This window comes from Lates calcarifer, linkage group LG7_2 (genome assembly GCF_001640805.2).
Source record: "Lates calcarifer isolate ASB-BC8 linkage group LG7_2, TLL_Latcal_v3, whole genome shotgun sequence".
NCBI classification, from domain to species: domain Eukaryota; kingdom Metazoa; phylum Chordata; class Actinopteri; family Centropomidae; genus Lates; species Lates calcarifer.
Window position 1 is genome coordinate 12,196,332 of NC_066854.1, and position 24,360 is coordinate 12,220,691.

General features: G+C 39.8%; 1 protein-coding gene across 7 annotated transcripts in view; it reads left to right on the forward strand.

Annotated features, from left to right (window-relative positions):
- Nucleotides 1-24,360, forward strand: part of dmd (dystrophin) — a 286,719-nt gene that overhangs the window by 200,921 nt on the left and 61,438 nt on the right. For all 7 annotated transcript variants that reach the window (XM_018671655.2, XM_051065872.1, XM_051065871.1 and 4 more), the window contains 20 exons: nt 58-180; nt 288-422; nt 1,059-1,211; nt 3,191-3,361; nt 9,335-9,457; nt 10,735-10,907; nt 11,019-11,154; nt 12,155-12,330; nt 12,823-12,970; nt 13,255-13,380; nt 14,790-14,939; nt 15,116-15,214; nt 15,624-15,723; nt 16,001-16,170; nt 16,566-16,683; nt 17,618-17,829; nt 18,052-18,206; nt 19,001-19,190; nt 23,645-23,817; nt 23,920-24,076. In XM_018671655.2, coding sequence (XP_018527171.1) covers nt 58-180; nt 288-422; nt 1,059-1,211; nt 3,191-3,361; nt 9,335-9,457; nt 10,735-10,907; nt 11,019-11,154; nt 12,155-12,330; nt 12,823-12,970; nt 13,255-13,380; nt 14,790-14,939; nt 15,116-15,214; nt 15,624-15,723; nt 16,001-16,170; nt 16,566-16,683; nt 17,618-17,829; nt 18,052-18,206; nt 19,001-19,190; nt 23,645-23,817; nt 23,920-24,076 — 2,988 coding nt within the window. The remainder of the gene's footprint in view (nt 1-57; nt 181-287; nt 423-1,058; nt 1,212-3,190; nt 3,362-9,334; nt 9,458-10,734; nt 10,908-11,018; nt 11,155-12,154; nt 12,331-12,822; nt 12,971-13,254; nt 13,381-14,789; nt 14,940-15,115; nt 15,215-15,623; nt 15,724-16,000; nt 16,171-16,565; nt 16,684-17,617; nt 17,830-18,051; nt 18,207-19,000; nt 19,191-23,644; nt 23,818-23,919; nt 24,077-24,360) is intronic.

Consider the following 24,360-nt stretch of genomic DNA (forward strand, 5'->3'; position numbering starts at 1 on the left):
TACTTTGCCTTGGCCACTAATGATCTTCCTGTCATTGTGTGTGTGTGTGTGTGGTAGACGGCAGCATCAGCCATAGAGCTGGAGCAGTACCACAGTGAAGCACAGATCTGGCTGGAGCTCCTGGAGGAAGAAGTCAATCAGGGGGAAAACCTTAAGGAGGAGGACTTCCAGGAAGACAAGGTTTCATAACACAGACAAGAGAAAAATCACAGCTGTTTGATTTCCTTTTATATTATGCATGCACTTACCAACAATATGTGTGTGTGTGTGTGTGTGTGTGTGTGTAGGACTGTGAGGAAGGTGCAGTGAAGGAGTTATTGTTGAAAGGAGAGAATCTACAGAAAAGAGTCCCAGATCAGGACAAGAGAGAGCAAATCAGACTTAAACACAACCAGCTCAACAGCAAGTACAACACTGTCAAGGTAATGTACAAACACCACCTGAATGAAACAGACAAGTGAAGCAAGAGAACAAAATAAGTGTTTTGATAGTTAAAGCTGGAAGCATATCGTCCTAACATTCAGAGAAGAAATCATGGCCTGAAATCACTGCTGGTTAGGACTGAAGGTCTGCACAGTTTACTCAGTAATAAAAGAAGCTACAGTCTAGCCTCCTATCATAGCTGCTGTAATGATATCAGACAGGTCTGATATTCACAACTTGACGATAGCGGCATCACTAACAGTTGAACATTTCCACCAGTAGCCAAAGGATACATTAGGCCCAGTTACATCATGTCATCATCAAAAGAGAAACAGGTACATAGATCTGGTTAGCAAATCAAATTATTTTCTACTTTAAAGATGTAACCTTGGCAACTCCCTTTATGTTTTGATTCTTTTTCTTTCTTTTTTACAATGTGAAATATCACTGTCCTCTTGCTTCTTCCGAAACCCATAAGGGTTTATTATTCTGACCTCAGGCAACACAGCCTCTATGGTCATTCTCTCAGGAAAGAGGTTAACAACATGAAAATAAAAAGACAAGGGGAAAGTCCAGTACATTCCACTGTGCACACGTCAGTATGTGTAATTTTGTGTGTTTGTGTGTGTGTATAGGACCTGCGTTTACTGAGGAACAGGAAAGCATTGGCTATCGCACCCCAGTGGTACCAATACAGGAGGAAGTCACATGACCTGCTGGCCTGGCTGGACGACATCCAGCGCAGCGTGGACCAGCTGCCTGACCCCCCAGAGGGAGAGAGGGTCAAGGTGACGAGACACATACATTTGCATGTGCACATACATGAAATGAAGAATAATCTCTTATATTTCTTCTTTTTCTCTCAAACACAAAAAAACCCATGAAGCTTGATGTCCAAGCTGGGCTACCGTTTATCTCTGTCTTCCTCATCATCCAGCTCTCTGTGTCCTTCATCTTTTCTCATCCTACATTTTCCTGGCACATATTAATCTTTTTCTGTCCTTTGTTTCTTACCTCTCCTCATCTCCTTCAGGACAAAGGGTTGGTGTCAAGGCTTTCTCAGTGTTATTCCCTTGGCAAAAGGACTTCCTGACTAATTATTGCAGGAAATTTTCATCATATCTATTTAAAGAAATAACTGCTGATCAATTCCTCTCCCTAGTAGTGGATTGCAGCTGTTGGGTGGGAAAAAGCTAATTAAACTGTGTTGTGTACAGCATTTTAACATCATTAAATCATTACCAAATTATTTTTAAAACAGCAGGATAATTATTACTTATTATAGCTTGTAGCAGCTGGTGCCAGCTGACCAACACAGTATGTTTTACTGTATTTACCACTGAGTTTCAGTGCTTCACAGTGCAAAAACATACTGCTGTGCTGCAGCTTGAGCTAGCAGAGTTTTACAACTGGATGGCAGAATGACTAAAAACTGGGAGGTAAAGACAGAACATCCTGTGAACCTTGTACTAATGCTATAGTAAAATCTTGTTCTTTTTGTGGAAGCAAAAGCCGTAATAACTGGAATTTTAAAAGCAATTAAATACTTTATAATTTAAATAATTTAACCACCAACATATACTTAATCTACCTCTGAAAGTATAGGTTTGAAATATTTTATTTTGAAAAGTTTAAATTGGTGTTCAAAAGCCAGATAGAACTTTTAAAGCAAGACTGTGTAACCTCTGAAAGAAGAAATAACATGTTTTTACTCTTACATTCAATTCAAATCACAGAAATCCATATAGAAGGTTTTCAAGGTAAAGTATTTCAATGCTTTTTTCAGTGTGGTATTTAAAAATGTAACACTAAGTATTCAGTAGTGATTTCATTTCAAGCTAATGTATTCATTTTGTTATAGTATTCAAATCCCTAAAGCCTTTCTTTACATCCATACTCACTAACTAACAATATCATGAGAGAGGTGCTCCCAGACTTCTCTAGTAATCAGTTGTTCTACCAAGGTATCCAAATTATTTGACAATGATGAATCAAAGTTGACGCTACATACCAATACAACACCTATAACACCTCTAACCCTCTGTTTTGAATGTGCTTAAATTAGAGTATTTATATGTGCCCTGGAAAAGGTTTGACAGAGAAACCCTGGACTCCACCTTTACTTCTGCTCCCACCCTGACTGTATATGTTTGTCTTTCACTTTCAGATGATCACTATGACATTTCGCTAAGCGGACATCTCTCGCGCTCGCCTCAGACTCACCTGTCATTGCCGCAACCGAGATTTCACACTGCCTGTCTGTCTGTTCATCTGTCTTTTTGTCTTACTCTCCATTCATGTAGCTCTCTGCTTTTTTTCACCTCCACACTCCGCCCACACACAGCACTTACTCCTCTGTGCTAGCCAGTGATTGTACTCCTTAATATGAATAAAGGCTTAAGGCAGCGTGTGCCTCCTAATTACAGCACGCTCTCATTTTATATGGATTGTTTACATGGAGCTACATTCACTGTTAAAATATAATATGGATTCCTTGAGTATGTTTATGCTTGACGCTGACACTGATATCTTGTCCCTTTTATTAAAATGTTGTGTCTTTGTTGAAGTGCATGCTTGTGAGTAAATGAATGAGTTTTATTATTTTTATTATGTATTAATTGTCCCTGTGTGTGCGAGTATGTGTGCGTGCGTGTGTGTGAGAGAGCCTGCGTTCGAGCACATCCACATGCCTCTCTGTGCTTAACGCCCCCCCCCTCCTCGGGTTCAGCCAATAGCAAGTGACCACCTGGTTGATTTCATCCAATAGGAAATTGGTTCAGAGTTCGACAAGAAGAAGGAGGAGCTTAAGGAGGTGCAGGGCTTAGCCAATCAGCTCTCAGAAGCTGGAGCCGCCAATCTAGTGGAGCCCCGCCAACTACAGCTCAACACGCGTTGGGTTGAGGTGGAGGGCAAGTTCATACCCTTCAAAAGACAATGTGTGAGTTTCACTAGGCACGACTTCTATATCTGCAGTACTAACTGACAATACTACCAACCAGACAAGTACATGATACTAACTACCCAAGCTATTAACCTTAAAGAGAGTGAGTCCCTTTAAGTAGTTAGAAAAATTATTTTTACTAACTGTTAGCATGAAACTTGCTTGAAAAGCTTCTATTAACAACTACCTGCACTCATGCATACTCTCTTCAGATGTGGTATGCAAGGTCCAGTTCGACATTCCTGATTACAATTTATTATAGGATCCTTAATCCACTTACATTAGTGAAAGTTTGGGTTGTAATTACAGGTAGGTCAGATTTTGATTTATAGTATACTTTAAGGTCTTACAATAAAACAAATTTTATTCAGTTCAATTTATTAATATAAAGAAATTGTTTGACATTTTGAAAAAGAAAAAAAAAACACTTTTCTTGCCAAGAGTTAGATGAGCAGATTGATACCACCTTCATGTCTGTGTGTAAAACATGAGTCCAGCAGGTGGTTAGTTTAGCATAAGTCTGGAAGCAATGGGAAACAGCTAGCCTGGCTCTGTCCATATTTATAAAAATGGCTTACCAGGCTCCTGACTTCAGAGTGCTCTGGAGCCTGATACATCAATTTCTTTTTCAAGTTTGAATAGCACTAGCTGGCACCATAGTTAGCATAGAGACAAGAGTGGCGTCAACCTTCATATCTAACTATTAACAAGAAAAGAAATAAGCTTATTTCACAAAATGCAGGGGAATACACTGGAATCAAGTCAGTTAATGTAATCATGTCCCTATATTTATCTACAACTTTGTATTCATTTTTAAGGCTGATGATATTCAGTATTTTTCATCAAATCCCATCAAAAGATCAAAACCAACCATGTGTTTGTCACTCAGTACTTTCCAGCTTTCTACCAACTATGGTTTTTAACAAATATTACTCTTAACAGGAGGAAATATGCTTTTGATTTTGTTGGGGACTATTTTCAGCAGCGGATTAATGTTCTCTAGTGAGGTTACTGCTCTAGTAAGTATTTGGTCAGGCAGGATGGTGTGGGGGACTGATGTAAAATAGAGTACAGTGGTAACGAAGGAACATGTCAGCCAGTGCAACACTGTGGCTCACTGATGTATTTTTAATAGTTTTGGAACAACAATGGAGCTCTTTGGCACAGAGGAATAAGATATATCAGGCTTTGGATGCACACACAATCCCTGTTAGGAGGAAACATTCACTGTTGGTTTGAATCTGCACATGGGATTTGTTAACAATAAGAAAAACATAGAATATCACCAGACTTATCCTTTAAGAAAATACGAAGTCCTAGCTACAATTCCAAAATAACACTTTGTTTTAAGTTACCTGATTTGTTTTATTCTAGTAACAATAAATATTATGGAGAATAGACCATTCAAATTTTATACTCTTTATATCACAATCATATCAAGTGCAAATGCTGAAATATTTTCAATAATGTAACCCCCGTGACAGAATCTTATTTTAGTTTTAAAAAGTTACCTGAATCAGAATTACCCTCTGATTAAAATCTGAGTTGCTTTTTTTGTTTTTCTTTGCTGCATTCTCATTTACATGTTTTATGTGTAACATGTGAAGCACGCTCACATGTTTGAATCTCATTGATTGCTCTGTCTGGCTCTGTGTCACTGCATGCTCCCCCTGCCGACCAATCACATTACACTCTTGCAGTTCCCTGATCTGCCAGTCCTTAAAGACGTATGTATCCTGGTAGCCAGTCATGAGTCAACCACATGCACTTACACCACATGATATCAACTGTTCAACTTGGACAAAATACATATCTGAACTGTTCTCTCAGACTTCCACTGCTGCATTTCTTCAGATGTGCTGAGAGGAATCGTAAATATATAATTAGAGTCATTTTCATCTTTATTTACCAAGAGACCAGTTACTGAACACACTCACTCTTCTCAGCAATGCTCTGCATCACTGTGGTACAGTAAAGCTGGGTGCTGCCTGGGCCACTGAGCTGCTCCACTTGAGTTGTTTAGGCACTTCAGTGCATTGCTCAAGTACTTTTGAGCAGCAATTGTAAGGACGATTCTAAGCCAGTGTGGGTATTCTGTAATCACAAGCCTCATTCGGTTTAGACTACAGCATCAAAACATAAGGAATATTTGCACTTTGTGTGTTATCTGGTACAAAATGTGATAGTTAGCTATGAGACATTAGAGATTATGTTAGGAGCACATGTGTCCACAGTAAGGTTTTTCATACCACATTTGTGCTTGAGCAATTCATTTTTGAATCTAAGTGGATTCTTTATAGATCTAATATTATATCTGTGTTATTGTACAGAAGGAAGTACAGAGAGGCTGATTCATCTTAAAACAGTGATGTTGACTTTTGATATCAAAGTTCCATGTAACCTAGGGCTCTATTTTCGTGAATCAAGGGGTGTGGTGCAAATTGCAGTCAGTGCCTCATACGTTATAGGTGCGAGTGTCAGAGGCTGCATGAATAACGTCCAATCTCATTTGCTACTGTCAACACAGTGATTATATTTATGTTCAATTATGTTTATTCAGAATAATAATGTTAAAGTTAAAGTTACACTCTGATTGAAATAGAAACTTGTCTCTGATTTGGTTCTTCAACAAAAAAAAGTTCAGTTATTAAAAAATCTTGATGACATCTACTCCCTCATCATCATAGAGAATACAGAATCTATGAATATACAAATATTTAACTGCTGGACACAAGAGGTCTCCTATTACACTGAAAAGTATATTTTCAGTGTTTTCACTCTGGAGGTTTCACGTTTCTACATTACACTGGTGCAAGTTGTAAACTGGACCAGGATTGGTTTCCAAACTAGTTGTAATGTCACATATTAAATTAAGCTTTAAGGTGAGCAGATAAACGTGAAAACAGCACTCTGTCACATACATCTGAATCAGGTAACAATAAGCATTGATTGGAGTGGGACTTCAAAATGTGGTCTAGTGGCTTGCACATATTAACAAAACATTTATGCACATGAGGAAATGGCCCACTGTGCCATACTCCTCGCCACACCTCTGGCTGCCTTCCAGCACAAAAATAGAGCCCTTAGTCATTGTCATCTCCTCTCAGTGGCTGAGCAGCAGAGAATTATTTCAGCGTGCTGGACGTGCAACACAAGTCAGACACTGAATTGGCTCTGACTGTTGCTGTCCATCCTTATACAATGGTTTTGATACATGCAAATACAGTAAAGATGTGTGTTTAGTCCAAGTCATCTGGAATAAAGAGAGCAGTAGAACAAATCATGAGAGTGGGAGACACAAGTTCTTTTTCTGCTCTTTTCCTTTTCCCTTAAACTTTTTGGTCCACAATCACTGAGGACACATATTCAAGCCCTAAACCAAAAAAAAAAAAAAAAAAGTAAAAGGCCTGCACTGATTCAGTTTTAAGTTACTGAAAAGGGATCTGTGTGTTTTCAGTCTAGACAAAGACATCTGAATAATACAAGAATCACTGCTCAGGCCAAACTTCCTGTTGACAACAACTGACCTGCTGACCTGGGGAGTAAAGAGGACGCCTTGCATGAGATAAACCACATGTCACTATAAGTCTCTCCCTCTCATCGTGGATATCTGCTGTGCTCTCACATCTGTCTATACACACTGAAATCACAAGCACATGCACACAATGTCAAAAAGGAAAGAAAAAGTGAAAAATTATGTTTGAGTAGATGGATCTGTGTGTGTGTGTGTGCACCAAGAGCAGGTATTATTTTGAGCCTTTACTATGAAAGTTAGTCAATAAATTAGAGATAATAATGTCATACTGGTTTATGATTGAAGCATTCATCCCTCTTAGACAATATGTTCAACATCAACATTTTTATTCTTTAACCAGGACCACAATCTATACAACATTTCCCCCTAAATGTATTTGGATTGTTTAAATAAGCTGAATATATTTCTCTCAGAGACATGGTGTCCCTGTGAGAGTTCCTAATCACTGATAATAACAAAAAGCTCTTTACCCTGTTGAAACCCAGTATGGCAGCAGACACAATGCAGTGTTACCAGAGAAATTGGGGCATTTAAAACTCTGTCCTTCCATTTCACCTCATAACACACATACACTTGTGAGATGTTGGAGGGAATGTTTTTATGACTATGCTGCTGTGCAAATTGAAGTTAAAGGGGCATTCCACTGATTACATGTCAGAGTCCCAGTGACCCTGTGAAAATAGCTGTAAAATGACTTTCAGGGCTCTGGTGGAGCTTTAGCTTAAATCTAAGGACATTAATCTACAATCAATGCACATAATGACAAAGTGAAAACAGAATTTTAAGTTTTGAATTTTTTGACATGATTTAGTAAGGCACACACCTGTTCTAAACCAGGCCAGCAGAGCTCCCAGACAGGATTGTGTCAAGGCACAGATCAGGCAAAGGCTACAAAATAATGTCTGCTACACTGAAGGTTCCCAAGAGCACAGTGGCCTCCATAATTCTTAAATGGAAGAAGTTTGGTTCCCTAACAGAAAGTTTTTTGTAGCCCTCCCAAGATCTATGTCTCAACACAGTCCTGTCTCTGAGCTCTGCAGACAGTTCTGTCAACCTCATGTCTTGGTTTTTGCTCTGATATACATTGTCTACTGTGAGACCTTACATAGACAGGTGTCTTTCTAAATCATGTTCAATCCATTGAAAGGTGTAGAAACATCTCAAAGATGATCCAGACAAATAGGAGGAACCTGAGCTAAATTTCAAGTGTCATAGCAAAGGTTCTGAATACTTTTTAATAACTTTGCACAAATTTCTAAAATCCTGTTTTTGCAAACAAATCGGCTCGTCTTAAAGATGTTTTCTAGAAAGGGGGGGTCTTACAACAGATGCTAACAGGTGGTGTTATTGGAAATGTAGGTTTTTGGTGCCTGACCCATACAAGGAACAAAAAAATATAATAGGCCTCTGCTGCTTTAATTTGGACCATTTTTTAAACGTGTTTGTTGTGGGTCTCTCAACTTACAATTGTAAATCTCTGGACTGCCCCTTTAATGATTCAAAGGTATTAAAGTCACATTTCTTCACCAGACAGAGCAATTCCTGTAGATGATATTCAGTCCATAGTTAGTGAGTCAATCAGCTTAAGTAGCCTTTCCAGCACACATCCCAACCTGTTACAGACACTGTTACAGTAACAACAGGCAAACCCTGAGCTGACTGAATAACTTAAAGCCAACAGCAATCATTCACTTTCTGTCAGGCTGCTGATAATGCTAATGTGTGTGTTTTATGTTGGGATAATTAAAAAGTATCATTTAGGCAACATGAGCATTGAGGTGAAATGATGACAGAGCTAAGTGTTAATATCCCAAGACCTCTGCACTGTGGAAAGGCGCTCATTTGCCATCCTGACTGTTGTGTATCATGGTCAGGGGAAATTTGTTTCAATTCACCATTTCAAGACTCATTAGCAAAGGCTGAGTTAAAAATAAGTTGACACAAGCTTGAATATGATCCTGATACAAAAGAGATCATGTTTGAAGAGGAATTTGTTAAAGATCATATGGTGCCTGACAGACATGAGACGATCTGGAATTCATCATTCAAAATTCATCTACATGAGTAATTTATAGGGTTTTTTATACTGTGCACTACACAAAATGATTCTTTTGTTTATAGGAATAATACTGATTTGGGATTCCTTCAGTATGGAATTTATGTACTATGGAATTTCAATAATCAATGAGCCAAATGAAGTCCCAGACTGGTGACAAAATCAGAAAAAATCAGATTTTTTTTCCTTAAAACAAGCCCTATATATTACCTGGTTAGAGAAATTAAACATGTATCATATACCTCTTTATTTCTATATGGAGTCATTGTTTTTGTCTTTTTCTAATCTACCTTTCTACTTGGTGTGTTTGTGAACATGTATGTGTTGGTGCCTATGCCTTTCTCTGTTTGTATACGTGTGTGTGTATGTGCGTGTCCAGGAGTACCTAACAGGGCTGCAGGCGCTGCTGCGTTCTGTGTCAGAGACGGACTTCAAGCTGAACTCTCCTGAATACTGGCCTGCAGCATATTATAACCTGCCCCAGCAAGAGCACTGCCTGAAGGTCAGCAATGCTTTGGTGTTTCTTTTGGTGAAATACCACACTTGTGGCAAAACTATTGGGCTTTTTTCATCTTTTATTTGTAGAATATCCTCACCAAAACATTTCAAAAACATTTATTATATATACTTCAGTTTTTTCGCTGTAACAAGAAAATGTTCTGTGTCTTACAAATCACTTTTCACATTACAACATGTTTTTCATGTTATAATGACATATCTTTCCTTTTTTTCACTGATTATATAATATGTATTAACAAGGAATGTTTCTTGTTAACAGAACATATTGTTTCATCTTGTTATATCACAGTCAATTAATATGTCTCATTAAAACAGGTTATGTTTCTACGGAGCCCAGGAGGGGACATGGAGGGGAAAAAATCTGATGGTTAGGTCTCAAGATCTTGTAAGATGCACAATCTCCTCCATACCCCCTCGCAGGCTCCGTATGTTTCTCTATATAAAGACTCACTGACTTATCTCCATTAAACAAGCCTACTATGGTTTGTATGTTGTTAAAAGAGGAAGCGTCTATATGTTGTTAAAATGAAAAAAGGGTCCAATCAGAAAGAGACACTGTAGTCTACATTTTCTAGAAAAACTGCTAACGTTTTACGGGGTCATGTCACAGACTATTTCTTGGTTGGGTGCAGCACCTTCCTGCAGGTTTTATTACAAGCTCACAATTACAGCAGCCTGGTAAGTCACTGTAACTGACCAAGAAAAAGTCAAACATATAACCCCCTGTAAAACCTCAACTTGTTATTTTTACATTTCAGTAAAAACTTCTCAGCTTCAGAGGTGCTTGTTTGCAGCTTTTGTTATCTTCAGACAGAGCCAAGCCCCCTGTTTCCAGCCTGTTTGCCAAGTTGAGCATCATCATTCTCAGTATTAGGATCCTTGTGCTTTCTACTCACAGAAACAAACAACAGCCTCATTTAATAATGTTATATCTAGTCTACAGTGTCTCTTCAGGTATTTACTGCATCTGTTTCTTATCAAAACAACATACTATGTATCATATTAGAATGAGAAAACTTTTAAAAACTGTTTTAATGAAGAAAATGTAAGATAAACAGTATGTTGTGACATGAAAGTTTCTTGTTAAAACATAATTTGGTATCCAGAAATGAACAAAAAAAAATATTATAACAAAAATATCTTCTTGTTATGATAGTGAAACTGAACAAATATTTTTGTCACAGTTGGAGCAATACGCTGCTGTATAAAAGTTAGCAATGGAACTTTATGATGACCTAACCATCACCTGCACACACACAGGAGGTGAGGGGGAGCATTGACAAGCTGCGAGGCCCAGTGGAGGGAGCGTTGTCCCGCCGAGAGGAGATGGTAAAGGTTGCACGGCCTCTGGAGGGCCAGAGGATCCAGGAGACTGCCACCCTCCTCAGCACCAACTGGGACAAACTGAACAAGCTCTACCAGGACAGACTGAAGTAAGGACAGGATTTCATCACTGTAGAACATTTAAAACAGATTTGTATGCAGATATTTTGTACACTGATAGTAATGCACATCTGTGTGTGTTTGTGTGTGTGCATATCAAGGCGTTGGCAGGACTGCAACTCCAAGTGGCACAAGTTTGTCTCAGATCAGAAAGCTCTGGAGGAGTGGCTGACTGATGCTGAGAGCACTTTGAAACTGGCTGAGAGTGATCCAGCAGCACACAGACAGCATCTCAGGGTAACACACACACGCACACACACCATAGACTCAAGCATTTCTCTACATACACACGGATGATTGTATCCCAGAAAGCTGTGTATTCCAGTTGTGGATGACTCATACTTCATCCCCAGTGTCCACTAATACTGCTGAAGTGCCCTTGAGCAAGTAACACAACTCCAAACTGCTTTTGTCAGCACTTTGAGTATTTTCTTTCTCCTTAGCTTTCCTGCCCCAGACTGGATTCATCATATTCATGTCTATATCATTAATCCTAAGATGCCTGATATAACATGCTGGTGTGGTCACAAATTGTCATTCATTGACATTCTATTACTATTCTGTTACTGAAACATATACTGCCAGTCCCTATCACCCGTTGATCAGGTATAAAGCCAGCACCTGCAGGAGTCTAATCAAATAAAGACAAGAAGAGAGTATGTCTCTATGGGCAAACAGAATCAGTCTATAATCTCACAAGCAAACAAGATCAGAGGTGATATTATATACCATCTTTTTGTAAGAAGTTCTTTAATTGTCAAACTTTTTCTATTCAATGTTAATGACCAGCAAATAAAAACCCTTCCCTCTTCTCTCTTTTACACCCAGTTTATAACTATTTAAAAAACTGTCAACAACATTGACCCACTGCTTACAATAACTAAATGAAAGAAAAGTAAAAGTGAAAACTAAGTACATAACAGAGCCTATATTCCACTCCATACCTATAAGCTATGCCATTGCATTCACATTGAAATGTGACCCAATACTTACAGTCATATACCATGTGACAGTAATAGAAGGGGTAAACAGTAGTTCATATAATCATAACACAATCTTTGAAAATACATATGTAAATATGTACATAAATAAATATGTGTTATGCAACTAAGTAAGAGTAAACCATGTTTTTTCCTGTCTCCAGAAGCCAGGTGATTCTCCACTATAACACTGTGTTAAAACAACCAAACAATGAATTTCCCACTGTGTGTGTGTGTGTATGTGTGTGTGTTTACAGGACCTGACGGAGGCCATACCTGTCCAGGAAGTGGTGTTGGGCAGAGTGAACTCCGCAGGAGAGGACATCAGCCAGTTGAGCACACCAGACGATGCCTCGAGGCTCCGAACGCAGCTCAAACTACTCAACACTCGCTGGGTTAATGCCTGCCAGCAGCTCAACGAGCGCAAGAGGAGGTGTGTGTGTGTGTGTGTGTCTGCAGGTTTTTCCCAGCCGTACTTAGCATCTAATCATCCAATTTCTTTACTTATACAATACAATACTTTAGTCCACAAGGCATCAGTAAGGCAATGGCAAAATATACTTACTGACCAGTCTTCTTCATTTAAATTCAGGATGGTAAGTCAACTCTGTGGTTGCCCTGTTGGTGTGTGGCATCACTGTTTACACAGTGATTTGTTCTGTCCTCTATAGTGGCTCTTTATTCTGTTTTTGTGAGACAGTATCTTATATTCCATGGACACAGGCTTGGTCCAGCTCAATGTCCATGTCTATAAAAGTTAACAGAAATCCAATCTAGCTGCCACGGTGGCAACTTGCTAGAATTAGGTCTCTGAGCCTCATCAATATAAGTACATTACTCACAGAGGACGTTCCTCTACAAGAGCATTCCTGTGTTTAAAGCATGTCTCACCCTCCTTTGCTCTTTTTGTGCTGCCTTCCTGCAGGTCTGCAGAGGCACGCACAGCAGCTACAGAGCTGCAGGAGGACATGGGCTCAATGCTAGGCTGGTTGGACAAAGCAGAAGGCGTCCTGGCCATCCCTCTGCAGCCTGCAGAGCCACAGCACATCAGAGACACTCTGGGCAAAGTCCAGGTACCATCAAGACAAAACATAGAAGTTATTATGACCAGCTGAACTCTGTGTGTTTGTTTGTGATGCATATAATTTCATTTAGCTGCTACCATAATGTAAATAAGATACAGTTCTTTATTATTGCACTCAGCTTTGAAAAGCATGTACTTCCATTTGTGTGTTGGTTAATAAAAAAATGAGAGGGTGTTATGGTTTCCAATGACATGCTGTAATGTTTTGTTCTGCAATATACCCTTGAAAGATTTTATTATTTGTGTGTGTCTGTGTGTTTTTGTGTGTGTCAGGCACGCGTGGAGGAGCTTCCTGCTAAGAAGGCAGCAGTGGAGGATCTGAACCACAGACACAAACAGATAACACTTCCTGCTGACAAACAGAAAGACATCAGGATCATCAATGGTCGCTGGGCTCAGGTCAGCAGTTAACCACTGTGAATACTACAGCTAACAGCATGCCATCATCTACACTCATCAGAGCAAAGCTGTGGCAGCCTGTAAATGCATTCCACATAGCCTGCATCATGATGTTTTGTATTGATAAAAGTGGTGAGTATTTGTGGCTGTTGATGGAGCTCTAGATATGAGTGCCTCTGTTGATACACACAGAAGTAGTGTTGTTTCTTATAGCTGGGTGTGCTTTATGGAGCCAGCCTCCATGAGATCTAGATTTATCCAGTGGTTAAGGAAGTATATAAGCAGACATATATTTATAACGTATGATCTAACATATATATAATATCCCACTGTAAAAAGGAAAGAAAAAGGAAGAACATGAAAATGTTACTTAAAGCTGCTATAATCAATGACTATATTAACAAATTAGTCAAATGACTACTCATAATGTGAAGTGTGTTGCTCATAGTAATGAGCCCATAGAGAATTATCACCTGTTTGTGCAGTTCCCCTCAGCTTTATGGAGATTTTTGGCATCTTTCACCTCACTGGTTTGGTTTTCATTGTTTTGGTACACTCTCTCCGTTCTTATCAGTGTGGTTTCCAGTTTTCAGCCAAAAAATTCTAAAACCCTATTGTACGCTATTCACTCAGCACCCAAACAGCAGACAGTGAAAGGTAGCATTTAGCAGCTAAAGAGCCAGGTGTTTAGAGTTGGTGAAGAACAAAAACACAGTAAAAGAGGAGGACTTACATTCACCAGGTGGACACAAACTTGACTCCAAATGAGTCTAAAGTTATTATTGCTAATGTTATTCTGTGTTTGCTGGAATTAGTAATGACTGTCAGTAATGACGTCCTGTTTACAGCTCGTTCCTGCTGCCTCCAAGTGGCTAAAATGTCCTGCATTTAAAGCACATCTATCATTTTGGGAAATATGCTTATTTGCTTTCTTGTAATGTCACAGTGTTTTATTATTATTATTATTATTTTCCAAACATATAAAAGCAAAACAGCAACAGAGCAAAATTAATGTAGAGGTCTCACCCTCCCATCAGACATACAAGGGTGTCAGAAAGTATTCAGACCCATTCACTTTTTGCACAGTGTATTGTGATGTAGATTTAATTTTAAAGCAACAATGTGAAACAGTTGTACCTTAGAATAGTAGCTTCATAATAATTTTGATGGTACACTGACTTGTAATAGGGAGAGGGGTGCCTCTGTCGTTCCTACTCTGCAACATGAATGAATCCAGCCCAGGCCCTTTACTATGTGTCACTCTCTCTTTCCCCTGCTTTTCCTGTCTCCCTCTCTAGAGTCTGTAACAAATAAAGGCAAAAACGTCTCTCCCATCTAAAAAAGAAAAGTAAATAGTTTTGAGACAGAGTGTTCTGTGCCTGAGTAAGTCACGGACTGTGTTTGTTTAGGTGTCCAGGGCTCTGCCTGAGCGTCAGCTGGAGATTGAGGGTCTGCTGAAGGAGCTGGAAAAGCTTCAGGGTCAGCTAGATGACCTGTCAGCCTGGGCGTCCAACACCAGAGCCAGGCTAGAGAACAGCCCTGAGGAGCCACCGCCCAGGGTAGGACACACACAATAACCAGTTCCAGTTTTTTCAGCTGATATTTTTCCATTTGAGCTCAAACTGGCTGAAATGATTGTCTGATTTTTAATTCTGGAATTTCAAAATCCTTCCAAAAAGAAAACGCCTGCTCTTGAATAAAGGCCCCAAATAAGCATCTCTGTTTGTTTCTACAGCTCATCGAGGAAGTGCAAGTCAAGCAGCCAGAGGTGGAAGCAGTTTTGGAGCGAGCTGATCAACTGTACAGAGACATTCCTCCCAGCCAGCCAGACAAGGTGAATAAATCAAACTACCAACACCAGAACCAACATAATCCTTCTCAAATATATTCCTCTTCATATGCTGTTGACTGTATGTTGTAGAGGTATCTTACTTATACATTATTTTTTTTGCACAGGCACAGAATCAAATCATTTTCCCAATTGTTGAAACGTTTTCTTTATGATGAAGAAGAGTGAAGAAAAAAAGCTTCAAACATTTCATCATTTCTATGTTACGTACTTCATTAACACACGTCAGAGAATGTTACGTCTTTTGAAGATTAAAGACACTGAACCATGTTAGACCTGAAAAAGTTGTACTCACCTGAAGCCACTGTGTCAAAATAAAAGCCTTTGATTGCATTTGCAGAACTCCGTTATCTATGAACTCAAAATTGACTGTGTGTGTGTTTGTGTGTGACAGATGAAGTATGCCAAGCTGAGAGAAGACTGGACAGTGATCCTGGAGCTGGTGCGGCAGCATAAGGAGAGAATGGCTGCTCTGTTGGTGGCCAAAAAAGCCAGTAAGACTTGTTGTTTTTCCATGTATGCTTCTTTCCTCTGTGTGTTAGACACCTCTGAATTTTAAAACTCAGCATCCTGTGTAAGCTTAACATTTGTATTCATAAAGTGGCCAGCTTGAAGATATGAATATCTCTGTGTGACTTTTACAATATTATCATCATTGAACTTGTATCCTCTCACTCTGAGTCGTCCTACATCCCAAGAACAAAATAGAGCAGAAGAAGCTTTTTACAGATCTATAACTGGACACAAGTAAATGATCTATGTGTGTCCCAGATGAGGGTCTGACAGGAAGTTCCCAGCCTGACTCTGCAGCGCTGGCTCAGTTCAACAAGTCCTGGGCCGAGCTGACCGATTGGCTGACCATGCTGGACAACATGGTGCAGAACAAGCGAGTGGTGGTGGCCGACCTGGACGACATCAGCGACAACATCAGCAAGCTCAAGGTCAGGACCTCAGTAGTCACAGATACCTAGATTAACAGCAGAGCAAACATCGAGGTAACTGGTGAGGTGTAGCTACATGACAGTATGGCTGGGAAGATGTTGGTGCACTGAAAGTTGGCCAGCAGATTTATCACATCTGTCAGTCTGAAAAATTAACGCAGCAGCCACAAACCTGTCTACTAGAAATTACGTTTCTATACGACCAATACAAATGCCAGTACATTTTGCAGGAAATGTAATCGCTGGCTGGATTACGCTCAGCAGCAACAGCCAATATTTCCAGTGCCAAGTGAGTTATATTCTAATTAATGTGTAAAATCTGTGCATAAAAACTAGATCCTGCATACATTTATTTTACTGCAGATGAAGAAGAAATATTGATTTTGTGTTTTCAGGAATCTCTGCAGGAGCTGGACCAGCGGCGCCCCCTCCTGGAGAGGCAGGTCACAGCAGCCCAGAACCTGAAGAACAAAACCAGCAATCAAGACACCCGCAATGCTATCACTGAACGCAGTATGTCTCTGTCTCACACACACACACACATTTAATAGCTTGCCATGTTAGAAATGATGTTATCGCCATAAAAGCTACAGATGGAAATAAACCACTAAATAAGGCTGTTTTCACACATATTGAACATGTTCCAAGCACATAAGACAGTCTGCTTTATATTAATTAAGTGAACTCAGGTGATGGATAAGGTGTTACTGTTTTTCCTTCGGCTTGTGTTGTGCTTCTGAGCAGTGAGCCACTGTAAAATAATGTTTTAGCATTGAGCATCTTTTTGATTGTTAATCCAAACTATCAGGACGTTGTTGCTCTCTATCTCTCTCTCCCTCGTTTCATGCTTGTCTCTCTTTGTGTGCATTCGATAAAACAGAGCTGCAGATTTTACCCTCACCTTTCACAGCCAATACATTTCAGACACTATTATGACTGCCACTGTTTGTATTTATTTACATTCTCTGCTCCTATATTTTGCACCTATAAACACAAATAACTTAAAGGATAAGTCTGGTGATAGTCTATATTTTCTAAGTATATAATATTACCATAAGTATTGTGTATGCATCCAAAGCCTATGTCTTATTCCTCTGTGCCATAGAGCTCCATTGTTGTCCAAAAACTATTAATCATTCAGCCACACTGTTGCACTGGGTGACTGGATGTTCCTTCATTACTATAAACACACACACTGTAGTTTATTCTGAGTCAATCCCACGTACACTGTCCTCCTTCCCCAAATGTGGATTAATCTGCTACTGAAAATAGTCTCCACTAATACACATTTCTCCTAGCCCCTGTATTGTCTAATTATAAGCCATGTGTTTGTCTTTGAGATTTTAATTGGGCTATTGAAGATTTTTATATATGTAAGTCAGTACTAAAAGCCATTCTGGACCCCAATGGTAGTAAAGTTGTGGTTTCATTCTTTCTGTCATCGTAGTTGATAGGCTTCAGACTCACTGGGAGGATTCTCAGACCAAACTCTCAGACAGGATGAAGCAGCTTCACAACATGATGGAGGACTCCACCGACTGGCTGAACGCCAAGAAGGGGGTGGATCATCTCCTCAAGCGGGCCAATGAGAGGCTGGAGTCCTGGCAGGAGATCACATACACAGTGGACGCACTGAAGAAACAAAACGCTGAGCTGAAGGTGGCCTGGTCATTCATATACAGCTTTCTAATTACTCAGAATTTAGATGTACCTTCCATTTCTCTATGTGTATGTGAGATCAATAAACAGAAACTATATTACTCTCACTGAGGATAACTCAAAATATATTGATATGGTCAGATTGAATCATGCTGTTTATTCAGTTGTTTCAGTTTAACATTTTCTCTCTTTTCTCCCTTCTTTTCCTCCCTCTCTCTCCAGCTCTTTGTTAAGGAGCTGCAGCAGTGGCAGGGTCAGGTGGATAAAACCAACGCGCTCGCTGACAAGCTGCTGACACTGTACGCCAATGACGATACGCACAAGGTCACCCAGGTCAACGACAACATGATGGCCACCTGGTCACACATCAGCAAGCGGTAATGACACACAAAAACACTTACCTGTATATAAACACCATTCTGAAACACATTTGAACACAGGGCAGTTGCTTCCTGAACAGCTCACAGTCAGCAGATGGATTTTGAATTCATACAAAAAAACACTTATATACTCTTACAGAATCATGTAGTTGGTCTGTTTGCTTTCAGACCACAAGCTGGGGGTGAGGGAGTTTAAATCCTGCTGAAATTTACTGAAATGGTCAGACACATGCTGTTTTATTTCCTCTGAATCAAATGAGGGCAATCTGAATCCAGAGAGGGAGCGGCAGGCTGAAAACAATTGTAAGCAAATGTAATCACTGAATGTAAATACACTGAATGGCAAATTGCAAACAAATTACCTGACAATAAATAGCATCAAAATGGGGCTTGATTATACCTCTAGACAACTATTGAAAACCCTGAGAAGAAACTTGAGTTTTAGATGTCCTGTCAGGCTGGTCACCACTGCGTCTTAAGAGTTTTTGTTCTTGTTCTGTTCTATCCACATACTGATCGCATTATTGGTGTATTTTCATTTACAAAGCCATTCTGAGCAAACTTCCATCACATCTTTGCAAACTTACTGTATTTCTCAGAATTCATTGTGCTATGGGAACAACAATTTTCTGTTACAGCTATTTTGAATACTCTGTAAAAGGAAATTAAATTGATGAATGTAATATCTCAAGTAGAATTCTTTTTGTAAATTTTATGGTAAATGACTGTTGTTACTTAGTGTCTACACAGTGGCTAGTTTGCCTTGGTGACATGTGTCTGTGTCTCATCAGTGTTTCAGACAGGGAGGCAGCTCTAGAGGCAGCTCTGAAGCTGCTGCAGCAGTTCTACCTCGACTTGGAGAAGTTCCTCAACTGGCTGACGGAGGCTGAGACGACCTGCAACGTGTTAATAGACGCCACCAACAAAGAGAGACTGCAGGAGCAGCCTGAGGCGGCCAGGAACCTGCTGGCACAGTGGAAGGTAGAGGGCACACACACACACACATAGCTCCTCATTATTCTGTAATATATTTCTGTTCCCCAGTCTGTGCACAGCTCCACTGAGGAATTTCCAAGTCACACATATTAAGATGTAACTGTTACTTAACATTGATTTTCATTGTTGTTCATTGTTTCTAAGTCTCTGTCAGAATGTGTTCAGTGTACGACCTTTGCAGACAGCTTGCAAAAACACAAGCCCTAACAGCTTCTGCATACACACTGAATATAGACTGAATTAAATGCATGCAGCAGCAACACAATCATAACATCCTCTGAAGATGTGAGTCCAAACTAAATTATTTGGAAGTCTGGTCCAAATAAATTGATCTCACAATGGATTATTTCAGTAATAATTTGGGTTATTTTACCATATTTTTCCGTAGGAAACAGGAAGGGAGCAGTTAATTGCAGAAACATCAAAACGCAAAAAGACTGAACTGACTAGTCCAAGTCTTTTTACCTGTACGAGTCTTTCTTGTTGTTATTTTTTTCAATATGACTGAGTCATGTCAAGATCAACTGTAAACAACCACAAGCTCTCAAGCTGTGCAGTGTGAATGGTTTTCCATAGGACAGCAGGGCACAGTGGTGCAGTGGTGGCCTAAGGGTTTATGCTACTGACAATAAAGTCCAGCCAGAGACCTTTGCTGCATGTCACACAAGACTTATTGGTCACTATGATCATTCCTCCACTCCAAACTGGCAATGTGATTTTTATGCAATTTTTTTACTAAAGGAATCAGTTTGTCTAACTCAGGCTGTTAAAATCTCATATGGACAGGTGGAACAATTACTGGGACCAGTAACTACTACAACATGCATTTTGAGTGAGTACGTGTGTGAGTACAATTTATCCTATCCTTTGATGTGAAGGAGCAGCAGGAAGGAAATATTGGGTTTCTATGAGCACAGACACTATACACCTGAGTGGATCAGTAAACACTACAATATGGCAGTTATCTTTTGATGTTCAGTGTTTATGTGGGCTAGATTCATTTTCTGTTTGTGGCAACAGGAATGATGATTTATGTGCAGCAGAAGGAGGATTTGGTAGATTAGCAGTGTGGCTGAACACAAAAGATATTTTAGTCCCTCCCATACTGACCAGACACACACTGTGATACAGAAAATCAAGAAAATGAAAAAGCTAATGATTGCAACATTTTGTCACGTGAGATCTACCAGACATCCAGTACATTTCCAGTTCTCAACCACGATTTTAAGATACTCTTCCTTGACTCTCTGCCCCGGATGGTATGACAGGAATGTTGACATGGCAGAATAGAGAGATTTCATTGGTCTATAGCTGCTTGGTAGACAAATGCGAAATCCCCCCACTGCATTGTGGGTGTTGAAGGGAAGGCTCTGTTCTGCGAGAGAACATATTTTGACCTCCGGCCCTCACCCGGCACCCACACACTCTTTCTGGTGCAACAGCACGGATGCACATGCATGCACACACACACACACACACCACACACACACACACACACACTGTAAAGGAAAAACACAGTCAGGCACACATGCAGCATTTTGGAACTGATTTTCAAACACACACACTGTTGCAGATTCAGTCTGTGCACACTGCCTTTCCACACACACACACACCTCTCAGTACAACAACAGCACTGTGTGCAGTGCTGAGATAGTCCTCTGTGTTCAATTATAATGGTGGACGGCAAGGCGGCACTGCATCCAGAGAGCGCGCACACACAATCTCAAGCTACAACACTGCACACAGATAACGTTTAATTGGAAAATGAGCGGACTCATCATTTTAATCACCGAAGTCTCTTTGCCTCTTTCCTCCTTCTCCTCCTCTCTCTTTCTCACCCCCTCTGTCTTTCTAACTCGCTCTGACTCACACTCCACTACTCCATCTCCCTTTTTATGTGTAACTAACTCTCTCTCCATCTCTCTGTGACGCTCCCTCCCTTACTCCTCATCTCCAAATCCCTCTCTCTTTGTCACACACACACACACATTTAAACAGAGGGCATTCTTATGCAGTTACACTGGGAACACATCTTGAGGGATTAGAAGAAGCAGATGACGATGCTTCCTCTTCTTTTTGACATCTAGCTTTTGGATACCAGAGTAAAGTTTGGAAGATGCTGCGCAGGAAAGTCTACCATGTTCAGGTTGGGAAAGAAATCAGGCAATGTTCTTTCATAAATAAGCATTTGAATCCTAAATTATGGAATTTTATTTTTGGAAAAATGTGTCATCTGTAACGCAGGTGTTTTGTTATACAAGTCAAGCTAATTATTAAGTTTTACTGTAGTAGAGTTCTGATCCTTTTTTGTTAGAGGGAGGTTTTGCATCTTCATCATTTGTTGCATTGTGGACTGAAGTGCTTTTCACATTTACTAAAGGCATAAAAGTAAGCTGAGTCCAATACCCACTCCTCAAATGAGACATTTGTAGGCAAGTATAGAGGTACTTTTCTCAAAACTCTTGATAAATAGAAGGCATTAATAAAACATGAAACCACCAATTTAAAATTTAGATATTTAAGTTTAATGAGGGTGCAGGTGTCAGGTTGATTCCAAGTCTTCAAAGTCCAGGTTATAGGGATCAGAGAACATGTAGGTAACAAGAAAAACTAGAATACACTTTCTAAAATCACATTAACACTGCACTCCACCTTCACTGTGTTCAGTGTTTTTTATTTGCTCTCTTCTCATCTGTGTCCTTTTTGTTTGGGGCAATGACCCAGTTTTCCTTCAGGTATCATGAAACTTTAATGTAATCTAATTCAACATAAAACTTCCAGTGAGTGTAAGATTCTTTAACAGGATGTTTTTCTCTTTAACAACACTTTTCAAGGCTTTACTCAAATTTGATTACATTGAGGGAAAAATGAAATGCCACTATGACGTCACTGATTGAAGAACAACAATTAGTGCTTTGGTACTTATGCTGCCCTTTTTTCCCCAATGTTTGAACAACATGGTGATGAGTTGAATGTGATCATGTCTATGCAAATCACCAAGTGCTTTAACTTTAAGTGCAGATACTGATTTGATCATTTATTATTATAACATTACTCTCCATAAACCCTTCCTAAAAGGTCAGCAGTGTGACAAAGTGGGTCCTAACTTCTTTCAGAATGACACGATTTTAAACACAAATGACATCATGATAAAACAGTCCAGTAATATGTAATACATATTAATGCATCATTTCCTGTGAATCCCTCATGCTCAGGTAGGTAACTTGATGGTGGATTCTGCTTCTAGTAATGAAAACTACTGTAGAGGTAAATAGTGAATGTAAATACATGAACTTGGTATTGCTGAAAAAGTGCAGACCGTATATAGAATCAAAATGGTTTGATTTCATGAAAATATTATGGATGCTATGGCCCAGCAAATACCAAATAAAGTACACATATGAGATACAAACATAAGCATTTTATTTAACAATGATTCATTTGTTAACCTAAGGTAGATGGCAGATGGATTTCTTGCCAGACTAACAAAGGAAATCCTAAATGAACTAAACAGAAAATCAAAACTAACATAACACAAAGTGGCGCCAGGATGGGGGCAGGTCTGTAACCCAGTGGGAGACAATGGCCGACTGTCTTCACTTCCCTGATGTCCTCTAGCTCCACCCAACCAAGAACCTGTAACACTAAAACACAAATGCACAACATAAGAACAACACAACACACATGAGACCTGGCAGAAGCCCTGGGGCCATCATATGGATTATAACTTTAAGCTCATATCAGTTATATTACTTGTATACAGAGGTGGAAGGACTTCTGTTAAGGCTAATAAATACCTGGTGAAAGTGTGTATACATTTAAATTATTCATCAAGCCTTAGTGATTGATTCAGTTAAGTGACACTTGATATTTTACCTATAATAAGTAACTTGGTGGAGACGTAGTAGGGCTCTGAAATTAACAACAGTGGCATTTAATTTGCTTTCACATGCAGCATTTTTACTGTCTACTTCCTGAACTTTGCTCACAGGAAATCAAGCTTTATTCCCTTTTTCTCTTTACAAAGATTGGTTTGTTAAATACTTTGTTTGCCTCTATCTTGGTAACCACAACAACAGTTTCAGTAATGGATTGTCTGTAGGAAAAATGTACACAGGTGGGACCACCGTTGCAGCCAGCAGCTGATTCTAGGCTGAATAACACATTTTGACATTTCAGTGCTACAGAAGTGCCTATCCACAATGCATTAAGCCCTGCATTATGGCTCAATCCCAGAGAGTAAATCACTCTGTCAGCTCCTGATCCCATTATGGAGCACTCTTAACCGAGCACTGAAAAAAGTGAATTCCTGAAAGATGGCTGCTATTACCAACAAAATGACGTGTGTGCTTCAACTGAATTTACTGCTCCTGCTTTTTTTTTTCCCTTGTGTGTTTGTGTTTGTGCGTGTGTGTGTGTGTGTGTGTGTGTGATACCAGGACCTCCAGGCAGAGATTGACAGCCACACAGAGCTGTACCACTCTCTGGATGAGAATGGCCAGAGGATTGTTACCTCGCTGGAGGACTCAGAGGATGGTGCTCTGCTCCGGAAACGTCTGGACAACATGAACCAGCGCTGGAATGACCTGCGCAACAAAACCCTCAGCATGAGGTGAGGGGAGAGTTGGAGTGGAAATGCTTTGACTTTACTTTGAAAAACCATGTAGTTAACACAAAGTAAAAAAAACAAAAATGTCTGTGTTTGTGTTATAAGGGCCCATCTGGACTCAGAGATGGCTCCGTGGAAGAGGCTCCACATGTCCCTGCAGGAGCTACTGAACTGGCTGAGGCTTAAGAATCAACAGCTGGAGCAGGAGCCGCCTGTAGGAGGCGATGTCCCCACCGTGCAGTCACAGCTGGACACACACCGGGTAGGAGGACACACACAGACACAGTGTTTGTCTCTGCAGCATGGTGTGCAAAAATTTGGACACTAACAGGCAAACTCTATACTCTGTTGATTTTTGAAGTGAGAAGAAATAAATGCAAAACTTGAAGCAAACAGATATTTTAAAAATGAACCCTTGTTCAAATGTTAATACACTTCCATGGAACAGTTATCAGAAGGAAACCTAACCTGTGTCCTCATCGCAAAGATCAGTGTCTGAAGTATAGTTAGCATCGTATAGTTATTTTGGAGACAAGTTCAGCTCCT